At 39.7% G+C, this 21,461-nt stretch overlaps 1 protein-coding gene across 1 annotated transcript; it reads left to right on the top strand.

The window, feature by feature from the left end:
• Positions 1 to 19,950, top strand: scaf11 (SR-related CTD-associated factor 11). The gene is made up of 15 exons (XM_015387152.1): positions 1 to 170; positions 5,123 to 5,159; positions 5,460 to 5,599; positions 5,689 to 5,766; positions 6,932 to 7,011; positions 7,350 to 7,429; positions 7,516 to 7,553; positions 9,298 to 9,368; positions 9,448 to 9,573; positions 11,640 to 11,731; positions 12,423 to 14,978; positions 17,264 to 17,598; positions 17,677 to 17,850; positions 17,932 to 18,051; positions 19,133 to 19,950. Exons 2-15 carry the CDS (start codon positions 5,141 to 5,143, stop codon positions 19,226 to 19,228), a joined length of 4,005 nt encoding a protein of 1,334 aa, XP_015242638.1. The 5' UTR covers positions 1 to 170; positions 5,123 to 5,140; the 3' UTR covers positions 19,229 to 19,950.
• The last annotated feature ends 1,511 nt before the right edge of the window (positions 19,951 to 21,461 follow it).

Here is a 21,461-nt window from a genome sequence, read left to right as displayed (position 1 = left end):
CGCAACTTTTGCAGCTAGACTGCTTGACATGTGGCTGTGGCTTTCTGAAATCTATGCCTCAATTTTAGCTAAAGATTGTTCTCAGATACCCTCATTCAGACAAACAACAGAACGGATTGGACGCTAACACTGCTTCACCGAGTAAAATTAAACCTGAACTCCGTTTAAAGGTGAGTAACGACCATTTACACAAGCTAACTGGAGCTAGCCGGAGCTAGCAGCTCGGAAGCTACAGGCTACGTAAGCAGGTGCTGTTGTTGAAAGCCGCTAGCTTCTAGCTAAATATGCCTCCTATCCCATTTAGCTAGCTAGCTAGCTAGCTTCTGACCTTCATTGCAGCCCATTTCGCTAATGATAAACATTATTCAGACGCTCTAGTAGCAATAGTAGTGATTCGGAGATAGCTTTTCGAAGCTTCTGGTTGTAGCTAGCTGCTGCTACCAATAACAACCATGTTGTTACCGTCGTGTTGGCACAAGTTGGTGCTAATTTAGTGTCTCCAGTCAGGAGGCCTTACGCATAAAAACAGCTTTTAAGAAGCGAACTCCAACGCTTTAGCTCGTGATTAACACATTTGGATTTATTTCAATATTTAAAGATATTTTTTTAATGGAAAGTTGAGCTGACAACCGGAAAAAGCTCCGGTGTTTGTGTGTTGACATGATTTCTGCTGAGGCGGTTCGAAAATGTCTTTAGGCCAGAGTCTGTCAGCCTAGTTTTAAACTCTTTCACTTGTTTTTCTTTTAAATTGTCTTATTAAACCTAATCTAATTGGATCCAATGGGTTAGACTCGGGTTTTCTACTCTTTTGTAGTAAAGCTTAATGTTTGTTTACTATGACTCAAACTTTGGCAAGTTGAATTTCTTTTCTTTTTTCTTCTATTTTATGTATATATTTTTGAAATCCGTTCCCAGGTAGAGGGATTATATGCTATCTATCCATGTCAACATGACAAATTATTCATTAGCAATGAAAAAACGAGGATTGTCAGCGCTTTGGCAGATCCTTATTCAAAAAAAGCTCCATGTTTCATGGCTGAAGCTCTACAGTCCTAAATGTCAAAGCTTTCAACTCATATTGAAAAAAAATTAGAGCAATAGGATATTTAAAAATATATATATAAATCAAAATGATGAACTTTTATTAAGAGGAATTAGATTAACCTCTTTTTATCATTACCACAGCTGCTATCTAGTAAGGATACATAGAGTATATAAAAAGTGAGTTTTACTCTTAAGTCGTCCTCTAACCAGACCACAGATTCTATAGAACATCCACATTCCAGGCCACTATTTATGGCATTATATTAACATATATCTATCTTTCCAGATTTATTAGTTTTTCTGCCGTTTATTCTTTGTTAAAGGTTTCAAATCGTCCAATAAGTTGAAATATTACATGAGAGAAGACCATGACATGACACTGTCTCCACTGTGTTTCAATGCTCTTGTTGTTTTTTTGTAGCAGTTGTTTTGACTCTTGATCTCCTCTGTAGTTGCAGTAATCCAGTCTCGGACCTGTGCAGCTAATTGGAAAACAGAATATAATCAAGAACTTGGTTCTTGTTTCAATTCTGCATTGTGATCCAGGCAGGGGTCCACTAGCTTGATAGGTTGTTGGCTGCAGTCTGATTGTTCTTGTTTTTATCATTAGCTGCTATAACCATGCAACTTTTTACAACATATTGATCTACCCGTCTGTCCCTGGATGTTAATCTTTCATCAAACTCTGGCTGCAGTGGACAAGAACAAAACGCAACTAAATGCAGGAACCTTAGATGGATGTTAAGATATGAAACTGTCATGTAGCAACAGACGGGTCATATGCTAACATTAGCGTGTGCCTGTTGGCATCTTTAGTACCTTACTGTAGTTAGTGGAGCATCGTCTGGTTTGTAGTTTCACTTTGTTTTTAATGAAATTCTTCTTGCTATTCTTGCTATTTGTTTGCTTTGTAGGTGAAACAATTTGGAGTGATGCTGTTGTCTGTTTGACCAAAATTTGTTCAAACACTTTTCTCCAAACCTATTCATCATGTTTCATGTGTTTTAAGCTCCATTTCCACGACAAGGATCCATTGAAAAAACAGACAGTCTTCACTTTTTGGTTAAAAAAAATCTACATTGTGTTTTAACCAAACATTGTAATTTCCCTGCCACGCCACTAGGAGGTGGTATGTTCTTTGAAACTGAAAATCTGGACGTGCAAACACTCCCTGCTAATGCAAAGCCACAACAATTGCTGGTTTATTCTGATCCATCTACATTCTGCGTGAAAATGAGGCGCTTATGTACTGATATTATGCTTTGTACATCTATCTAACTCTAGGGGGCAGTGTAGAGCACCGACTATAAGCTTACAACATTAAAAGTTTTTCACAATCTCTTGATTTTTGTCAGCATTTATGCAGGATTCCCGCGGGTCATTTAAAAATTATAAAAAATCATTACATTATTATTTCTTAAATTAAGGCCCTTATAGGCAATAAAATTTATTAAATGTTAGCTTTGTGACATTTAAAATGCTTTATTAAAAAAAATCGTTTCTAAAAACAATTTCATCAGATATAGGGCTGGGTAAAAAAATCGATTAATCGATTTTGAATCGATTCCTTTACATTTTTGTAAAAATCGATGTCTAGCGAATGAGATCAATTACTTTTATAGTGACGTGCATGACGTTCACATTTAAATTATTAGGAAAGATGCCCTCAAAATACTTCAAGCCAGACAGCTGCAAATATAGCTAATAGGTTGACTGAAGACATTAACAAATGGAGGCTGACCAGCAAACACCCTGTAGTTGTTACAGACAACGCTGCATATATGGTTTGTGCAGTGGAGATAATGCTGCTCATGCATGTCTGCTGTGTCCCCGCTGTGTCTCGTCTGCTTGCTCATGTGAGGCTTTTTCACTTTTCACAAACAAGTTTGCACTTTTGAGACAGTTTTGTTCACATCTCATGTTTAAACTGTCCGATTTACAAGTTTGCACTTTGCGTTTAATATGATAGGAAAAAATATAATACATGAGTGTTTTGAAACACTGTTGAACCACTTTCATTATTATAAAAACAGATCGAATTGAAATTAATTGATTTAGAACTGTATGAATCAAAATCGAATCAATTCAGGACTTTGGCCAAAATACCCAGCCCTAATCAGATATATTATATTGTGATATATTTACGCAGAACTGCTTCCCGTTGATCGAAAAGCCGTATGTTTGGAAATGAAGCTGGAGGCATTAAAAAGCAATCAATTAGAGTCAATCATTCCTGTATAAATCATGTTATGCAATAACATGGTTTAAGATGTTAATTAGGGAAGTTCTGATAGCAGATTTCTTCTAATCAAGTACAAATACTGACATTTTAGCACTTGCTAATACTGAGTATTTATAAAAGTGTGTAATAATTTTTTTGGACTCAGCACAGCTTAGCTGCAGCTGTTTTGGTCTCTATCTAAAATCGCTGACTCTGCTTCAGCCTCTGCATCCTTTGGGTCATAAATAGATCAGTTTTCCACAGTTTGAGTAGCATCACTTTAACAAGCATTGTCTAACATTCCCCCACTAAAAGGGAAAAAAAAGTATTAATAATTAGTGATCATATCAGGCCAATCCTCAGAGCTGCAATATTAATATCGTATCAGAAATGAATAGTAATGTAATTTAGCGGCTCAGATCCGTCGAATCCGTACATCAAGATTCACTTTAACTGTAAAGATGACAACGCTAACTGAGAGCAGGATGTTTTCAATTATGATAAATGAATTAATTTCCTGAGTTTCTTTAGTTCTGAGCATGATGCCTTTTGAGATCTGTTTGCCTACTTCTGGTTGTCAGACAGGTTCTGTTTTAGAAAAATCCAGATTAAACACGCAGCAGTTGGCACGCCTGGATTTTACTGATAGAACTGGACAGTTAGTTCTAGATAAACAAGGGGGACATTTATTTTTCCTCTGAATAAATAGATTAATCAACTGTTTGAAACTTTTTTTTTTTCTCTGCTTTGGTGGTGAAATAATTCAATTAAAATATCTGAATCACCTAAGCCTGGGAGAAAAAAAACAGCTTTAAAGAGGTTAAAGTTTTCTACAGGTTGTAAAGTCCTGGTTAATATTGTTTAATGAAAGCCTTTTTAATGTGTTTTATTGTTGATAGCAGTTTTTAATAACTCCTTTTTTTTTTTTTCCTACATTGAAGATCCAAATAAGATTTTAAATCTTAAAACAAAATTAACTTATCTGCTCTGAAGATAATTATTTCTTTCATTATTTTACAGATTTGTATTTATAAAAATACAATAATGTTAAAACCTGCTGCTTTATTGCTCTAGTATTATAACGACTCGAAATAAATACCATAGAGTGATATTTGCTCAGATAAATGAAACACAAATGTAAAGAATAATCTTCCTACTTCAATTTAAAGCTAAAGGTATATAAAGCTTTACTGCTGCTAAATTAAATATCTGTCAGAACCTCGTGAGATGTGGAGGTAATCCCACCTTTTTAATTAGCCAAATTTGAGCAGAATTACATCTACAGCTGTAAATCCAACAGTGTTTTTTTAGTGCTTGTTGTGCAAAATGTTCAAACCTGTTTCATGCACTTCTTTCTAAAAACTAACGCAAATAAAGAAAGCTATTAGCCGGTTAGTCAGGTTATTAGTCAGAGGAGCTAGCCTGCAGGAAGCTGCTTCACAGACATGATTGTTTTAGAGTTCTGTTGTTTTTTATGTTATCAGTTCAATACTGGTGTGATAGCATGTGGTTTTTTGCTTCCAGGTCTATTTTAAAAAGCCAAATTTGTCGCAGCTAACCAGCCTTTTTTAAATGTTACCAAACTTTGATACCAGAATCTGGACTATTTTAGGCATAGACTCATCCTTTAACAGGATTATCAGTCTGTTGAAGTTACAGATCAATTAGATGGAATAAAAAAAATTAAAAAAAAAGCAAAAGTTTAGTTGTTTTTCTGACAAATAGAAATCACTGATGGTTTGTTAAAAGCCGAGCTGTAATTACAACAAGCAGGGGATGTTAGAAATAACCTCTCTGATGGATCTACAGTTTGAAACTTTATAATTTGTTGTTTTTTGTTGTCGTATTTGTGATCAGGACCACCTGGGGCCCGACATGACTGGATCTGGAAGTGGTGAGATGTTCATTATTACATTTTTTAGAAATAAGTCATTTGTTGAGGTGCATTATAATGAATGTCTGCAGATTAAACTTATCTCTGATGATTGAATAGAAAAACAGCTGCTTCCTACAGCACTCCTCGAGCCAACACATTACACAACATTAGACTGTATAACTAGTCGCTCTGCTTTCATAATTGTTAGAATAATGGTTTTGTGGTTTAAACGAAGGGTTTCCCTCCAGGCTGTGTTTTAATTATTCCAGCTCCCAGATATTGAAAAAAAACCAACAGTTGGTTTGGTTTTGTTTCCAGGAGGCCCATCTGACGGCTCTGATGCCGAGGAGCCAGAAAAGTGTCCGGTCTGCCTGGGCGCCCTTGCTGGAGGAGAGCTCGCCATGCCGGACAGCTGCTGCCATGTTTTCTGCCTCGGATGCCTCCTCACGTGGGCAGAGGTAGGGCTAAGCATTTGATTGTTTCTCTGTAAGAATGCCTGGTCTTCAGTTATGCATAATGAAATGTCTCCTGATTTGTAACGTTGCAGATGTCTCCCTCCTGCCCTGTGGACAGACGACCGTTCACGAATGTTTACAGATGGGATGGCAGCCTGGGCCTCGTGCAGGTGGGTCAGCATAAATACGTTGGTCTGGTCCTGAGCAGCCTTTGGGTTAAACACGTTCCACTAATGTTTTTAGATGTTGTAAAGCGTCATTAATCGACATGAAGAGTTTAAGATAAATCCTAATTCATTTCTTATCGGCATGAAGGAATGAATCCTTTTAGTGAGATTTTATCCTACTTCCTAGATTCGTACAGGTTCTATTGAAACAAATTCAGGTTTTGTTGGCTAAAATGAAGCAAAAGAAGGTGGTTAGTGGGTTATACTGCGGGGGTCATTATATATTAGGCTATAGGACAGAAACTGCTTCTATCTGGTGGATAAACTTTGCTGTGGAAGATGGCTAGAAGTCTAGAACTCATGGATTTCACCAGACGCTGGGTTTCCTCTATTTTAACGGCTTAAAAGATTGTTTCGATCCAAAGTTTATTCTTTTACCAGTGAAATGTATACACTGTGAGGTTAAGGTCAGGTGACTGACTTAATCATCCAATAAGATTCCACTTCTTTGCTTAAATAAACTCCAGGATTGCTTTTGCTGTGATTTGGGTCAAGTTTTAATCATTGCCCAATAGAATAAACTATGCATCACTATCATTTATACCAAAGAGAATCCTCTTTTATGCGCATTGTTTAAAGTATTTCTTAATAATTGCGTTCATCATTTGCTCTGAAATGTGAGATCACATTCTTATGTTTACATGGGCATGAAAATAAATATATCCTTAATCTCAACAGGAACTGAAATCATGTTTTTCTTTCTGCTTTTTCCTAAATGAAAATGAAAGCCTTTAAATCTGTAACGAATTTAGTGGTGAGCTTCCTAACATCACTCAGTCCCATTGTACAGGGAGTTTTAGCTGGATTACAGCAGACAGCGTTTCTCTGGACATCTCAGGATTATTTCTCCTGTCTCATATCATCCATTAACGTCAGAGCAGCTGGCAGCCATCCTAGCCTGAGGCATCACACTACCCGTGTTTTATTAGATGATGTGGCTTAATTTGAATAGTAGAAAGGTGTCCAACCATAAATGGGCCTGAATGTAGCATGCAAAAAATGTCATTTGTTTTTCACAGGTTTGTTTGAGTGCCTTTTTTTTTAATGAATATAATTTAAAAGCTGCTTTGGTTTCATTAGAAAAAAAAACAAATGTTTTTGTTTCCAGATTCCTGTAAGGAGGAAAAAATTCCAGCTCGAAGCTGACGTCTGCTGCTGCCAAAAGCCTGAACAGAAACTCTGCCTCAAGTGAGTCCTCACAACACGATAGTGCACTGGAAAAAAATTTAATTTTGGTTAGTTCTTTTTTTTTTTTAGGTTAGTTGCTTTTTTTTTTGGTTATGGGGGTTAAAGGTTCCTTTTGGCCATTGGACCAGGCCATTTTCACTTGAAATAAGAAAACACAATTGCATTGTCTTATTCGAAGTGCATTTTATCTAATTATCTTATTTTAAGGGTAAAAATACTCATTCCATTGGCAAAGTATCTCCTTTATTTACTTAAATTAGGGGTAAATACTCTTAATTTAAGAAATATTTACTTATTTTAGATATGCTTTACTTGGAACTCATTTTTTTCTCTTATAGAAACAAACCTGCTAGAAGAATACGGCAGCAGACGACTGACAGAAAATCAGATGTCAAAACAAGAGGGCTCGTACGAAAGTGTGAGTTTTAAACCTTCTAGAAAAGGTTTCTGACATGAATGCTTCGTCTCTTTAACTCCTGGCTTCTTCTTCTTCTCTTCTTTTAGGCAACGATGAGGAGCCACCTTCCCTGAGCAGAAAAAAGGTGCTTTTCTTCTTCCCTTTCTACTTATTATTTATAAATAATAATATAAAGACTGAAAACCTTTTAATTGTACTTCTAACTTAGATTTGGTATAGTAACTAAGTATATATGGAATAAAACATAGGTTTCCAGGCGCTGCACACAGAAATGAGCTGTAATTTTAAATAGAGGATCTGTAAAATGTGGCTAGACTGCCCTGTATTTAGCAGTGTTATAAAAAATAAAACTACAGATGGTGTTTAGTTAGTGACTGTTACTGCTTATAAAAATAATCTCCTCAAAAAGAGACAATAAAACCCGCCCTTATTTAATCTGCGGCTTCAGCCCACTGATCCTACCGCGGCTTTGAGGGACAAACAAAGACGGGTTTTTGTGTCGGGCGGGATTAATTGTTGATTAATTGTCAGGTAAGAAAAGATCTAGCTGATGTGAAGGCAGTAAGCTTCACATGGAGGCTGGAGCAGAGGTAACCACACAACTAGTTGGGTTTTAGGAGAAATCGGGTCAGAACTGGGCTGTCGAAATATAAATAAAAAATAATTCCTATAATAGCTTTTATATGCAAAAACTGCATGTTATCTTCCAAATCATAACCTAAAGAAGATTTATCACATCTGGGCTGAAATTACAAAGTGAGTTTTAAATGATTTTAAACAACACTGCACAGACGTTTAGGCAGCTGAGAGAAAAAAAAAAACATTTGCATTTAATTTACAAATCACAAAGTTGGGGAACAAAATTCAAGTCATAACAATGTTTGGTTTTTCCACATTTTACCTTCAAACCAGCATCAATTCTTATATTTACTCTTGCACAAAGTTAGGGATTTTGTAGGATTTTAGTCGGTCGATAAACCAATTATACCAACAAGACACAAGGCAGTTTTACTGCATCAGCAAAGTTTCTTCTAGACAAAAAGCAGAGTGGGGTTTCGATATGTGCTGCTTAAGCTGTTTGGAAGAAGCACAACGATCCAAGCAAACGGATGAAAGATATCTGGCCAGAGGTTGACTTCATGGAAGGGTTGCAGGCTAAAAACGTAGTAACTGGGCTGCAGAAAAATGGCAGCAGAGGCTCTGGACTGATAAGTTAAAATCTAGTATTTGGCCATAGCAGAATGCAGTTTTATTCATTGAAAGGACTGAAGTGTGAAGAGTGAGTGTTTGCAGGCAACAGTGAAAGTTTTTGAGCTGCATTTCTGCATATGGAGGTGGAGTTTTTTTAATAATAATTGTGAGAAATGTAGCTGATAATTATAGATCATACAATGCTGTCAGGGGGCGAATGATTGGCCCCACATTTATTTATTCTGTATATAGCCAAAGTCATTAAGAATCTTCTTTATGTAAATAAAATCAGGAAGTGCTAGAGGTTAGTTTGGTCCCAATAGAGCGATGACCTCAACATGTTCAGGTCTACATCCACAGAAGATCTGTGGTTAGTTTGAACCAATCAGTGGAGGTCTTTCAAAAAAACGTCCAGTTTGTTTTTAAAGGCAAAGGGTGTTCGTACGAAATATTGATTTGATTCAGATTTCTGGTTTGTTTGTTCGCTTCATTTTGTTGATGGAAAATAAATACTTAACGCTTCAATTTTTTTAAATCTTTGTTTGTTTACCACTGATTTTTTTTTCATTTTAATGTTTACATCTTTGTTTCCATTATCTCTCCATCATTTGTTGCCTTCTTCAGGTTTGCTTTTAATCTCTTTACTTCCCATCATTGTTTCCGTATGTCGTCCCCAGGTGAGGGGAGCAGAGTGCTCTGCGTGGTCCCCACCCCCCTGCGTCTCTGTAACAACACCAACACAGGACATGTAAGCCAAACCTCTCCCCATCACTTTGTAAGGTTAGCACTGCATGCGTGTTAACAGTTGTATTTATTGCCCCCTGCAGTGCAGATCCTGTTTGGTTAGATGAGCACCTACCGTACAGCACTGGATTCAAACACTGCAAGCTGCAGGCGCAGCGTTGTCCTTGGCTCGCCTCTGCTGCTCCCATTCCTGCTGACGGCTCCTCGAGGTAAGAGAACGATGCCTCCTTCTGCTGTGAGCTTGTTTAACCTGTCATTAAGCTTTTCCTCCTTCAACTTTTGGCTCCTAGGCATCATATTTCCTGCGTAATCGTAATAGTTGTGTCATTAAAACACATCTAATGTTTATAATTAATACCTCTCTTATGTTGGAGCTTAAAACCCCTGAGCTTTAAAATAAATTACCCTTATCTTTTAACTTCAGCTTTAATTTTTTTACACTTTTTTTATTGTGAAACCTCCTAAAGAAAATGGACCTGTTAAGAATGTGTCACTGAGAGAACCATGAAAGCAAGAAAATACAATGTTTTTACCTCAGAGGAGCGATATGAATGAACCAAAACGAGAAAGGCCAATATCAGGGCATTGGCTGCAGGTCACATCCGACAAATTCCCACAAACACAAACAGCACTACTGTTCTTAAAGGGGTCATAGAATGCAAAAAGTTTACATTTTCATAGATGAATAACAATGGTTTAGTGGGTGAAATGGACGTACAGAGAAGTTAAAACCCCATCGACACCTCCTTTCTCTGCAAATCTCACAATTCTAAACTTCCACCATAAAATGGGCGAATACAAATGAAGCCCCGAATTGAAGGCAATTTGGGGATGTTGCCTTATTTGGTTGTAGCCTGTACTTTTGTCACGCCCTGAAATTGACCTACAGACCAGCCCGCTGGTTTACTTGCCCAAGGGAGGGGTTGGAAATGAAGTGTTGACTGCTGGGCCGCTGACTGGACTGGACCTCAGCAGAGAGCCATAAGCCGCCCATCCTCAGCTGGTGGAGGGGGGCTGGAGGCCGGTAACAGACATCCCAAGTCTCGCAGAAGTTCCGGGAGTCTCCTTCATATAGATGGCTGTTCACAGATGGCCGCGAGTCAGATAAATTATGCTGGATTTTAGACTATGTGAGGTGTTTTTTTAATGCGAATGAGAGCGTGCAGGCAATACAATAATTTGTGCATCATATGCAGATTAGAACTACTTTGATTGCGCAGACACAACTAGAGAGAGCGGGGTGTGAGGAGGTGGTTGCTTGTGAAATCTGTACGTATCTGTCCTAAGGGATGCTCTGTTCAAAGAGCGTTCCAGGTGACTGGTTGTTAGAGAACGCGCTGATTGGATTAGTCAGAAAAATAAACCAATAAGTTTCTGTTTACTCTCTTACAGTCACCTAGTTGCCACTCAAAGCGGTGCATCCTGTGAAATAGGTTGAAACCTCCAGTAAAAAACCGAAAATATAGGACTAATTTTACAGCAGAATATACTACAGTATGTCCACGTCTAGTGAAGTTGAAGAATGATGAAGTGTGTATGTATGGGGCACTGTGCGGGTCGGTTGTGTTCGGTGGCGGCGGGCAAGGGGCTGCACTGTAGTTGACCAAAATCCCGGACGATTTTGAAATTTCCCCCCGGACATTTTTTTTTGGTATGAAAAGTAGGACATGTCCGGGAAAAAGAGGAGGTCTGGTCACCCTACCATATCAAAAATTTGATGTTTGAGAGAGTGAGTTCTTATTGCTATAATGCATCTTTGCTCAGCCGCTTCACTCTTTGTAAACCAACCAATCAGCGCACAGCTCGTCTAAATATTCATGAGCATACCATAAGGAAGAAAACCTGTCGTTTCATTTATATTCAAAAACCAGGCTTGCATTACGGTGCATAGAACAGCAAATATTCCATTTTCAGCCCAACCAATGTTACCCTATTCAGAGACCTTAAAGGCCAGCACTCTATATAATCATTCTATGACCCCTTTAAAAAAAGAAATAAACATTTTAAATGTGGTCCTTAAGGACACCAGTAATGTTTAAAAAAAAAAAAGTGATTCTTATCGCCAAAGTACACAGTAACAGTAATTAAACATTTTATGGAATTCACTGATTTTTATGGGCACTCTCACATAACCAAGATTGGTGAAAATGCTCAGTATAGTTGAAAATACTGTTAATTTTTGTGGTGTTTTCAAACATTGTTTTATGGTTTTAGATCCTTACATATTTAGTCTTTACTGTTGCGTTTGGTCTTTACTGTTGGATGTGTTTCTCAGGCAGCGTTTTCCTGGTTGGTGCAACTCATCTCCATTTGAACTCATCTCATCTCCCTTGACCTCCACCTCATCGTTTAGCTCAAGTAATTTTGGTGAGTAACATCTGATTCTTCTGAATTTATTACAAAGTCCTAGTTGTTACTACTGCATGTTTATCATCATATGCAATCCTCAGGAATAAATTAACCTAAAGGCTCCTAAATGGAAAATAACATACTTTACAGATTTTAATTGTTGCCGTCTATGACGTTAGAAAAACCAACAATGGGTGAAAACAGTGTTTTATATTGCTATGACGATATCACTTGTGATGTAAATAACATTTGCATCTGGAAAGTCTTTACAGCATCTTTTAAACATGTTGGATTATAAACGTATTATTTTTTATATTAAATAAGTGGTTCTCAAAGTATGAGAGCACCTCAAAGCATAAGAGGGTAATTCCGGCCATTGCAACTCTCACTGAACTTAGTCTTTTGTTTGCCACCTATGTCTACAAAGGGTCTCAGGCATGTAACTTAAACAGCTCCATCCGATGGGCCATCTACATGAAAGCTGCATTTGATTGGTCAACAACTTTAAGCTTCAGTTTATCGGAAAAAAACCCTGATGTCTCGCATAATTGCAAATATTAGAATCATTGATTTTTTGCAGAATGCCCATCGCACTAGATATAAATACCTCAAATATTCACATTTAAAGCCCCCCAGAACTGACATTGTATGCTTTTTTTAATCTATTATGTGGTCTGCTGTTCAGTAACTGATGTCTTCTGTCCTGTAGTATTTCAGGGTGTTGTCTGCGCTGTCACGTGTGCTAAAGGAGGAGAGAAGAGGGGCAGCAGATCGTCAACATCTAAAGCACCCACCAAAGAGCCAGAGTCTCTACCTTCCAGAAGATCTAGACGCAACACTAAAAGTCAGGAAGAGCCTCCTGCCCCAGACCCAAAATCACCAGCACAGGCCAGTTTGTCAGACTCTGACTCATCCGCTGGTCATTCTTCCAAGCCGAGCAAACCTTCTCCGGCGCCTACAAAAAGAAAAGGGAAAAGAGTAACAAACAGAAAGGCCAGCGGCAAACGAAAAGCAACAAGGAAGAACAGCAGCAGCCCAGCAGTCAGCGAGGAGGAGGGGGATGGAGACGATGACATTGAAAAGGAGGAAAAAAAAGCTGCAACTAAACAAGAATTGGATATGAACAACTCTGATATACTAGAGGCTAATACTGAAAATAGCCTCAAAGAAGAGCCGAATGGATGCAACTCTACTGATGAGCTTGGAGCCGTAGAAAATGAGCTGCCCAGTTTCCCAGACTCCACTCAGAACAGCCCTGTTTCAACCTGTGAGGGAATCCACAGCCAGGAAGATGAGCCAGGCAGCCCCAGCTCCAGTTCAGACCAAGAGTATGGCGATAGGACTTTGCAATCTCCCCGTGTCTCCCAGATCACCCTGCAGGAAGACCAGTTGTCTCCTCAGAGTGATGAAAACGTAGAGCAGGATGATAAGACGGAAATCTGTGAATCACCAGAGGAATCCATAGCAGGAGAATCATCCAAGCAAATAAAGGATGAAAATTCACTAGACTTGAAACAACCTGAATCACTGGCTGCTGGGGAATCTGAGGGAAGCATAGCTGATGAAGATGCAAACACATCTGAAGAAAAAAGTTCTGAAACGCCTAAATCAGAGGACAGTTCAGGAGTTGAAAGTACTGTAGCAGTACTTGAGGAAGATTCCACACCCAAGGAGGATGTTTTGACTAAACAAGAAGTTTTAACAGACTCTACCATCCAAGGGGAGGGTATTATGAAGGAGGATTCTGTGGCTCAAGAAGCGGACATCGGCCAGAAGGACTCTATGTCCATAGAAGAAACCCTAACGACGAAGGACGACTCTACATCCATGGAGGACAATGTAACCAAGGAGAAAGACTCGATGTCCATAGAGAAAACCGTACCAAAGGAGGACTCTATGGTCATAGAGGAAACCTTAATGATGGAGGACTCTACAGCTCAGGAGCAGGCTTTAACAAAGGGAGACTCTGTGGCCAAAGAGGAAGGAACAACCGAGGAGAAATCTCCAGTCAAAGAGGAAGCCATAACGAAGGAGAATGATACACCCAAAGCCAACAATGACTCTGAGCCCAGTTACGATTGCACAACCAAGGATGACATAAATGTTGTCCCCATGGATTGCAGCTCACCTACAAGTGATCCTGGAAGCAGTTCCTTTTTGGAACTTCAGAGCGACAAGGATAACCATAGCGATGTGGTGAAGCCTGCTGCTGTTCCCCAAACCCAAGACAACCAGACTCCCAGTGCCAAGGAACAAAGGGAAAGGAGCCAAGAGAGGAAGAATGGCAAGCAGCGCCGCTCCCGCTTCCACTCGCCGTCCGCCAAATGGTCCCCTAAAAGAGATTTGAAAAGGGACTCATCAAAACGCTCACGGTCAAGAGATCGCGATGACATTGCCTCGAGTCGGTCGTCCCACGCTCGCAGCAGAGATAGAGACCGGGATGGAGAACGAGAATATTCAAGAAGGGACCGGAGCCGTGAAAGGAGGAGAAGGAGATCCAGGAGTCGCTCTCGATCAAGGTCTAGGTCTCGTTCCAGATCTAGATCAAGATCTCGATCAAGAACAAGGTCTTACAGGCGAGGACCCAGCCCGGACAGGTCAAAGTCCAGAGAGGAGTCTCCGCAGAGGAAGGAGCGTAGTAGGGGAGGCTGGAAGTCTGAGCATGGCGGTGGGTCTAGTTATGAGGGACGAAGATATCAAGGAGGTTCTGGCCGCTTTGAAAACGGTCTCTCACAAGAAAGTTCTAACGACAGGCAGACCTGGTCGGAGAATCCCGACTGGGTCACAGAAAAGACTCGGGCTGACGCCGAAGACAGGAACCGAGACTCGAGCTCGAGTGGGGGTTCAAAGTGGGATGACCAGCGCAGGGGTGGTGGAAACGAGGGAGAATCACGTGGACGTGGGGGTCCGGGAGGGTTTGAGCGTAGACGGGGTGGCGGTAACCGGAGCTTCTACAACCAACAGGAAGAAACTTCGGAAACCCGCTGGCAGCCCAGAAACAATTTCTCAGGTACAGGCAACAATTCAGGGAACGACTCGTACAGCCGCTTCAATGAAAACCGGGGCGGCAGTCGGAAGAAGGAGCCAGAACCAGCGGACTCTATGATCGACCGGTCGGGCTGGTCCTCCGCCTCCAGCTGGGCTGTGAGGAGGACCCTGCCTGCAGATGTGCAGGATTATTACTCTAAGAGGGAGAGGGGAGGAACCGGCAGCTGGAACCGCCAGGAGGAGGAGCAGCAAACACAACCACCAGCGGCAACAGCAGGTTCTTTTTGATCCGTTTCTCTAAACTTAGATAGGCAGGCTTTTCCTGTTACGTTCTACTGCTAGATGAAAGGAAAAGTCAATATATTAGATCCAGGCTTGGGTTTTGGCATTGGCTCGTCCATCCTTCACTGTCCAACACATCTTTGTTACATCAGACTTTCAGAAACCTTTAAGTCCTCAAAGTCGGGTCTGGAGGAGCAGGCAAACGCATAAAGCTTATTGGACGAATCATCTAGAGGACCACTTCTGAGTTTTCAGTTTTATGGACTTTATTTTGATCTGATGTGGTTCAAGATGATTATAGAACATGTTCTACCCTGTCAAGGAGATTTACTTGAAAGAAAAAAAGTCTGAAGCAACATTTTCAGCTGTTTTTAGGTTTAGATTGCTGCTAGCATTGTTGAAGGTTAGCCTATCGTCTTAACCTTTTAACTACTTTCCATTAATTAGAGCAGCCAAAACATTTATAGGCTTTTAGACTTGATGACTTTGCTCTAAATTTGTCTTACTGTGATAGCCTAAATCTGTTTTGAAGGCACAAGTTGTTATAACCTGGTGAAATATGAATGTATTTCCCTGGTCCCTGAAAGCAACACCAATAGCTTCAATGGATTTTAGTGTTTATTTAGCACAAAGAATACAATGACCTTGGTAGAAGTTTAGTCTTTCTGAAGTATTTCTAAAATCCAGATGTTTTTCCCCTAATGTTAAAATGGACCTGATGGAAATGGCTGCTTTTACACAGAGCTGCTGCGTTCGGACTCCGTTCAAACTCTACATTCGGGAAACACGACTTAAATAACTTAATATACTGATTTTTAAGTTAACAGTAACAGTTGGGGTATTAAAACACACACAGCTGGAATCGGAGCTTATTAAACATCCTAAAAGGCAACGTTTTCCCCTGTTGGCTGAGGAGGGGCCGTACTTTTGGATTTATCTTCCATGTTGGACTGATTTTAAACCTCCAGCTGGAGCTCAGTGTTTTGGTTTTCAGCCATGATCATGAAGGGGAGGGGCCTCTGTAGGAACGTAACAAAACGATAATAGGTCAGTTTACGATTTTGATCCAAATTATTATTGATAAACAACTGGGAACAAAAGAAACATCTACCAGGCTTCCTCCTTTATTTACGTCCTACATTCTCTCCTTTTTTTAACTCTTAATTTCATTACTTATCTCCTTTTCCTTCTTTACTCACCCTTCTCTCTTTGGTTCATCTTTCCTTAGTTAGTTGTGTCCCCTTTTCCTACATATTTGAGGGATAAATTTGTAATTAACTGTTATTTTTTCCCCCTGTTTTAATCATAGTTAAGTTTAAATTCATTTCGACATGAAAAAGTCACATTGCGTTATACAATATTGTGACTGAAAGGCTTAGACAGGCATCTGCCTTCCAACGAAATTAAGCTGCAGGCAACAACAATAAACTGCAGTGAAAATACTAGAAAATATGCTTTACTTAGAAAGGTAATTTTCAAACGTAATACTGTGCACAGTTTTTGTTTTACTGAGAAATGATCTCCATAACATTAGCAGCGTTTAACTTTCTTAATCCGTCAACTGAAATGCATCTTATTTTGATTTACTTTTTGTACGGTGAATTTACATTTATCTCTAAAGTAATCTTTACTTTCTGGGATATTGAGTTATTTTTAGCTTTGTACATTAATTGTATTTATTTATAATATAAAAGATCTTTACATTTCATTGTATTTGAATATATAAATTGTGGATTAGTATAGTCACTAAATCCTGCCTTATTTATGATGTGTACGGCTCTTCTTTTGTGACAAAACAATCTTTTTTTTTTTTATTGTAGTTTTGTAATTTCTTTCCCACAGTTATACACGGTGTTGTTAGTGTTGGAATTGTCTGAAAAAGTCGTTTTTTTTTTGTTTCTTTTTATATATATAAAAATGTGTAGAAACCTTCCTCTGCAGCTGCTTTAGACACATTCCCATGCAGGATCATGAACTAGCGTGCTAGGCTAACAGGCTTGTTTATTCTGGGCTCAGTTAGGACTAATGGTGTCATTTGGTCACATTCTAAACACCAGGAGAAGAAGGGTGCTGTTAATGATTAGAGTTAAAGCTGCCTTCACCCAGAGCTGTGGCATCATGGGGCTGTTTGACTCAGACTAAATGATTTTAGAGTTTCTTTTTTTAGCAGAACATAAGGAAATTTGGCCCCATCAAAGCATAGAAAAGGGCCAAGGCTGCCATTATCTTATGAGTTTGTTTCTGCCTCTAATCTTTTATTTCCCCATTTTGTGTTTATAGATCCACCAAAGACTGATCTCCCTCCCCTTCAGGTGATCCCTGGGAATGCGCCGGTCGCCGTGTTGAATGTGCTTCCTCCCCCTCCTCCTCCTCAGCTCAATGTTCTCCACCATCCGTACCCCGTCCAGCGCTTGCAGGGGCCCCTGCCGGTCAGCTTGCAGCCTGCGGCCCCCTACGCCGTGCCTCCTCAGGTCCCCATGCATCTGCACCCCGCCGTGCCGCTGCTTCATGTGCCTAACGTCACCGCGCAGGGCCTGCCTCCCCCTCCTCCACCACCTCCACCCATCCAGACTGTAGCAACAGTTGCCTCACAGCCTGATGGGCACACAGCTCAGGTAGACATGTTAGCTATATGACATCATTAAGAGGAAGCCGAATGAAATATATCAGTAACCATCTCTTCTTGGCTGCAGATGGTGAGCACAGTTGTAGGGTACGGCCACTCGGCTCTCCTTCCCACGCCGACCAAAGTGGGCACAGCGACAGTTTCCCAGGCTCAGCCGGCGCCCATTCAGGTGCTGGCGTCCTCCACCACTCAGTCCAGCCAGCACAGCAAAGCTCAGGCCGACAGCTCCAAGAAAGAGAAGGTAACCAACGGCAGCTCTAAACCAAGACGGAGGATCTTGGTTTGCTGTAGGTGAACCTCTATTTTCCTCTTTGTGTTGCAGAAACAGCAGATCCAAGAAAAAGCTATAAATGAAGTGAAGACGGCCATCAAACCTTTTTATCAGAAGAAGGAAATTACAAAGGAGGAGTACAAGGAAATCGTCCGCAAAGCAGTAGAAAAGGTACAACCACGCAACTTTTAATGCTCTCACTCAGCTGCAGGCACTGTAATATGCTCCTAATCTTACTTTAAACAGATTTAACAAACAATTAATTTGGGTTTAATACAAAGAAAAAGATATGCCCCTTAAATGCGAGTCAGTATATTAAAAAAAAAACTCAAAGTTCAATTCAGTTTATTTATATAGCACCAATTCATTTTACTGAGACCAGTTGTTTGCATCAACTCATTGATTCAAAGGCAATTCCTTACAGTAAGCATATGGAGAGGAAAAACTCCCTTTTAACAGGAAGAAACCTCCAGCAGAACCAGTGTCGGTGTGAGCGGCCTTCTGCTGAGGCTGACTGGAACTCAAGGAGATAGAAAAAGATGCAGAGATACAAAAGGCAACTGTCAACCAGGTCCATAGGCGGCCCCATCCAGGAAACACAGTCAGGGAGACAAGCACCGAGCCAGCTCCCATGTCAGAGGATGAAGAAATCACATCTAGCCAGTCACATTTAGAGAAACAGGACTACACTGAAAAACAGGCTGAGTTAAAAAAAAAAATCGACTTGTTCATTTATATTATGGTTACTCTGATAGCCCAAAAATAAAACCTGCTGCAGCTAAATGCTTACAACCAGAATAATCACGATAAGCTGGTCTGTCTGCATTCCATCTATCACTGATGACAATGGCGACCAAAGGAGGAGATCCAGGAAGCAGGCATGTGGCACCGATTTCCTCCTTTTAAGCTACCTCACATTTTGTGAGGAAAGCCAAAGTCTAGCTGGGAGTTGAGACGGATCTAATATCTGGTTATGAGACCTTCAGAATAACGAGAAACAGGATAGACGAGCTCTAGACCTCGATGTCCACAGATGTCATTAAATAAGATTTGCTTTGTTTTATTGTGAACTGCACAAATCCATAACAAATCAGCTGTAGGAAAAGTACCGGGTGGAGCAATAACTATAGAGATGGGACAAAAGGGCTCATTGGTTCAAATGGGACCTGAATGAAATGCAAAACTCTTCCCTTAGAATATCTATTGGTGTTTTTCTTTTGTTTGCTTTATTTTCCTTTATCTTCCTCCTCAGGTCTGCCTCAGTAAGAGCGGAGAGGTGAACTCTAGCAAAGTGGCCAACCTTGTGAAGGCCTACGTGGACAAATACAAACACGCCCGAAAGAAATGAACGTGCCGTCGATCCGCTGTTCCCGGGCCGGCACTTTCCCCTCACAGACCCGTTCTGCTGATCTGATCAAGTGCAATTTCCTCCTGCTGGAATTTGGCCTCCAAACTGAGAGATGATGGAGAGCCAGTATTTCTTTCTTCTTTTTTTGATATATCTACCTTTTATTGAATGAAGATTTGTTTTCTATAGATTTTCATATTTTGTTAGAAAAGAATGACCTGATCACAAATTGTAATGCAAGAGCCCTTTATTTTGCTTAGATCATGGGACTTTGGAGCTTCAGTAGCGGGTGCAGCATATCTTTGAGAGATTATTAAAGATGCTCTCTGTGAAGAGTGTGTGTAGTGCAGAGCATCCTAATTTCATAGCTTGATTCAACATCATCATGTTCCTTTATAAAAATGTGTAATATTTCAACCCAACATCGACTTTAAAAGTGCTTTGGTCTTTAATGGTCTCTGGGGCCCAATGAAGCCCTCCGATCTAAAGACTGTGGTTGTAATCAGGCCTCTGATTGGATCCAGTCAGTCGTCCAATCAGCAGTGAGTGTGAGGTCTGAAGGTGAATGTAATATGAATGTGTGTTCATGAGCTGTTCAAAGTATGTGGAAAGTAGTGAAATAAACTAGATGCTTCCCACTGTGGTGTGTTTATCAGAGGGGTTGGGTGTGAATACAGCTTTGAGCCACAAGGTGGGGCTAGAGCTCTTAGATTTATGAAAGACTTAAAGCTCAATTTCCCCTTTTTGGTAGAAAAAAGTAAATTTGAGCAGAAACTTGGGTAATGATGATCAGAAACAGAAGATTTTATACAATTGTCTAAATCCTCCATTTATAGCAGTGGTTCCCAAAGTGTGGGGCGCGCCCCCTAGGGGGGGCGCAATGCCATTGCAGGGGGGGCCATTATGGGGTTGGTTGGGGGGGCGTGGAAATTTTATTGTAATCCAAAGGGGGGCCCAGAAGAAAATCTTTGGGAACCACTGATTTATAGTATCATTGTTTAACATATTTTCCTTGATAAACAAATTACTAAAATTAGATTTGTTTTATTTTTTTATTATACCAATCTCCTGCTTCAATATTGAATTATTCCTTTTTAAGGCAAGACTACTGTTCCAAATAAGGAGGGAAAGGAAATGAGTTGTTCTGTTATCTATGTTGAAAAACCTGAGTTTTTTTTTCAAATATGTGACTTTCAGACTCACTTAACACATTTTCTCTATATCTACAATTGCTTTTGGACGTTTCTTTGAAAGTTTAAATGTAGAACTGTTGCAGTTAAAACAGGTCTGCATAACAAAATCTTACTGACATAACTAGTTTTGAATTTGAGACTGAATTTTAATCTTTCTGTAACTAATTTAATTATCATTTATTTATACCATATATAAATCGAGGGCCTAACCTGTTATACATTTAGTGGTAAATGAGCTTATATTTTTTCCAAATTGAATTAATTTCTCTGTTTCTCTTTAAATAAATGCAAGGTAAGGATTGACAGTTTGCAATTTATTATTAATCTAATAGTTCTGTGTCTAATTGAAATTTTAGAGACATCAGTGACCCAGTGAGGTCTGTCTTACAGATAGGTTATCATCCTAAATGAGTCATAATATATCCCTCCTTTAGAAAATGATGAACTTAGTCTCCAGGGTTCACCTAAAGCTAAAAAATATCACACTTTTTGAGCCTCCAGTACTTCACCAGTCTGTGTCCGAATTCTTGCAGAATTAACAAAGGGGTTCTGGAAACCTGCTGAGGAATACCAGACAATCTTTTCTACCTTTTGATGCTTGGGACTCGGTGGAGAAGAATTACTTGTTTACTTTTTCATTAATTTTCTCTTTCAGGATGTTTAAAAAGTCCAGTCTTGCCTCTTGTGAACAATCACTGGTGTTTTCAGCTCCTTCCAAAGATGAAATGACATGAAAATAACATTATTGCACAGGTCTGGTCAAAAATGATTGTACCTTTAGTAAAGACTGAGAATGTGACCAGGTAGACATGTTAAATCAAGGTATGTCCATTAGTCAGCATCACAGGTGTCTACAATCGTATTATCAGTCAGTGGGCCTATATATACTACTTCATGTAGTCACTGTGCTGTTTGGTGACATGGTGTGTACCACACTCAACATGGACCAAAGAAACTTAAGGAAATAATTGTCTCATGAGATTAGAAAGAAAATTATAAACAAGAATTTTGAAGGTGAAGGTTAAGAGACCATCTCTAAG

This window comes from Cyprinodon variegatus, unplaced genomic scaffold, assembly GCF_000732505.1.
Source record: "Cyprinodon variegatus isolate N-32 unplaced genomic scaffold, C_variegatus-1.0 Scaffold386, whole genome shotgun sequence".
Lineage (NCBI taxonomy): Eukaryota > Metazoa > Chordata > Actinopteri > Cyprinodontiformes > Cyprinodontidae > Cyprinodon > Cyprinodon variegatus.
This window is presented reverse-complemented; position numbering and strand designations above follow the sequence as displayed.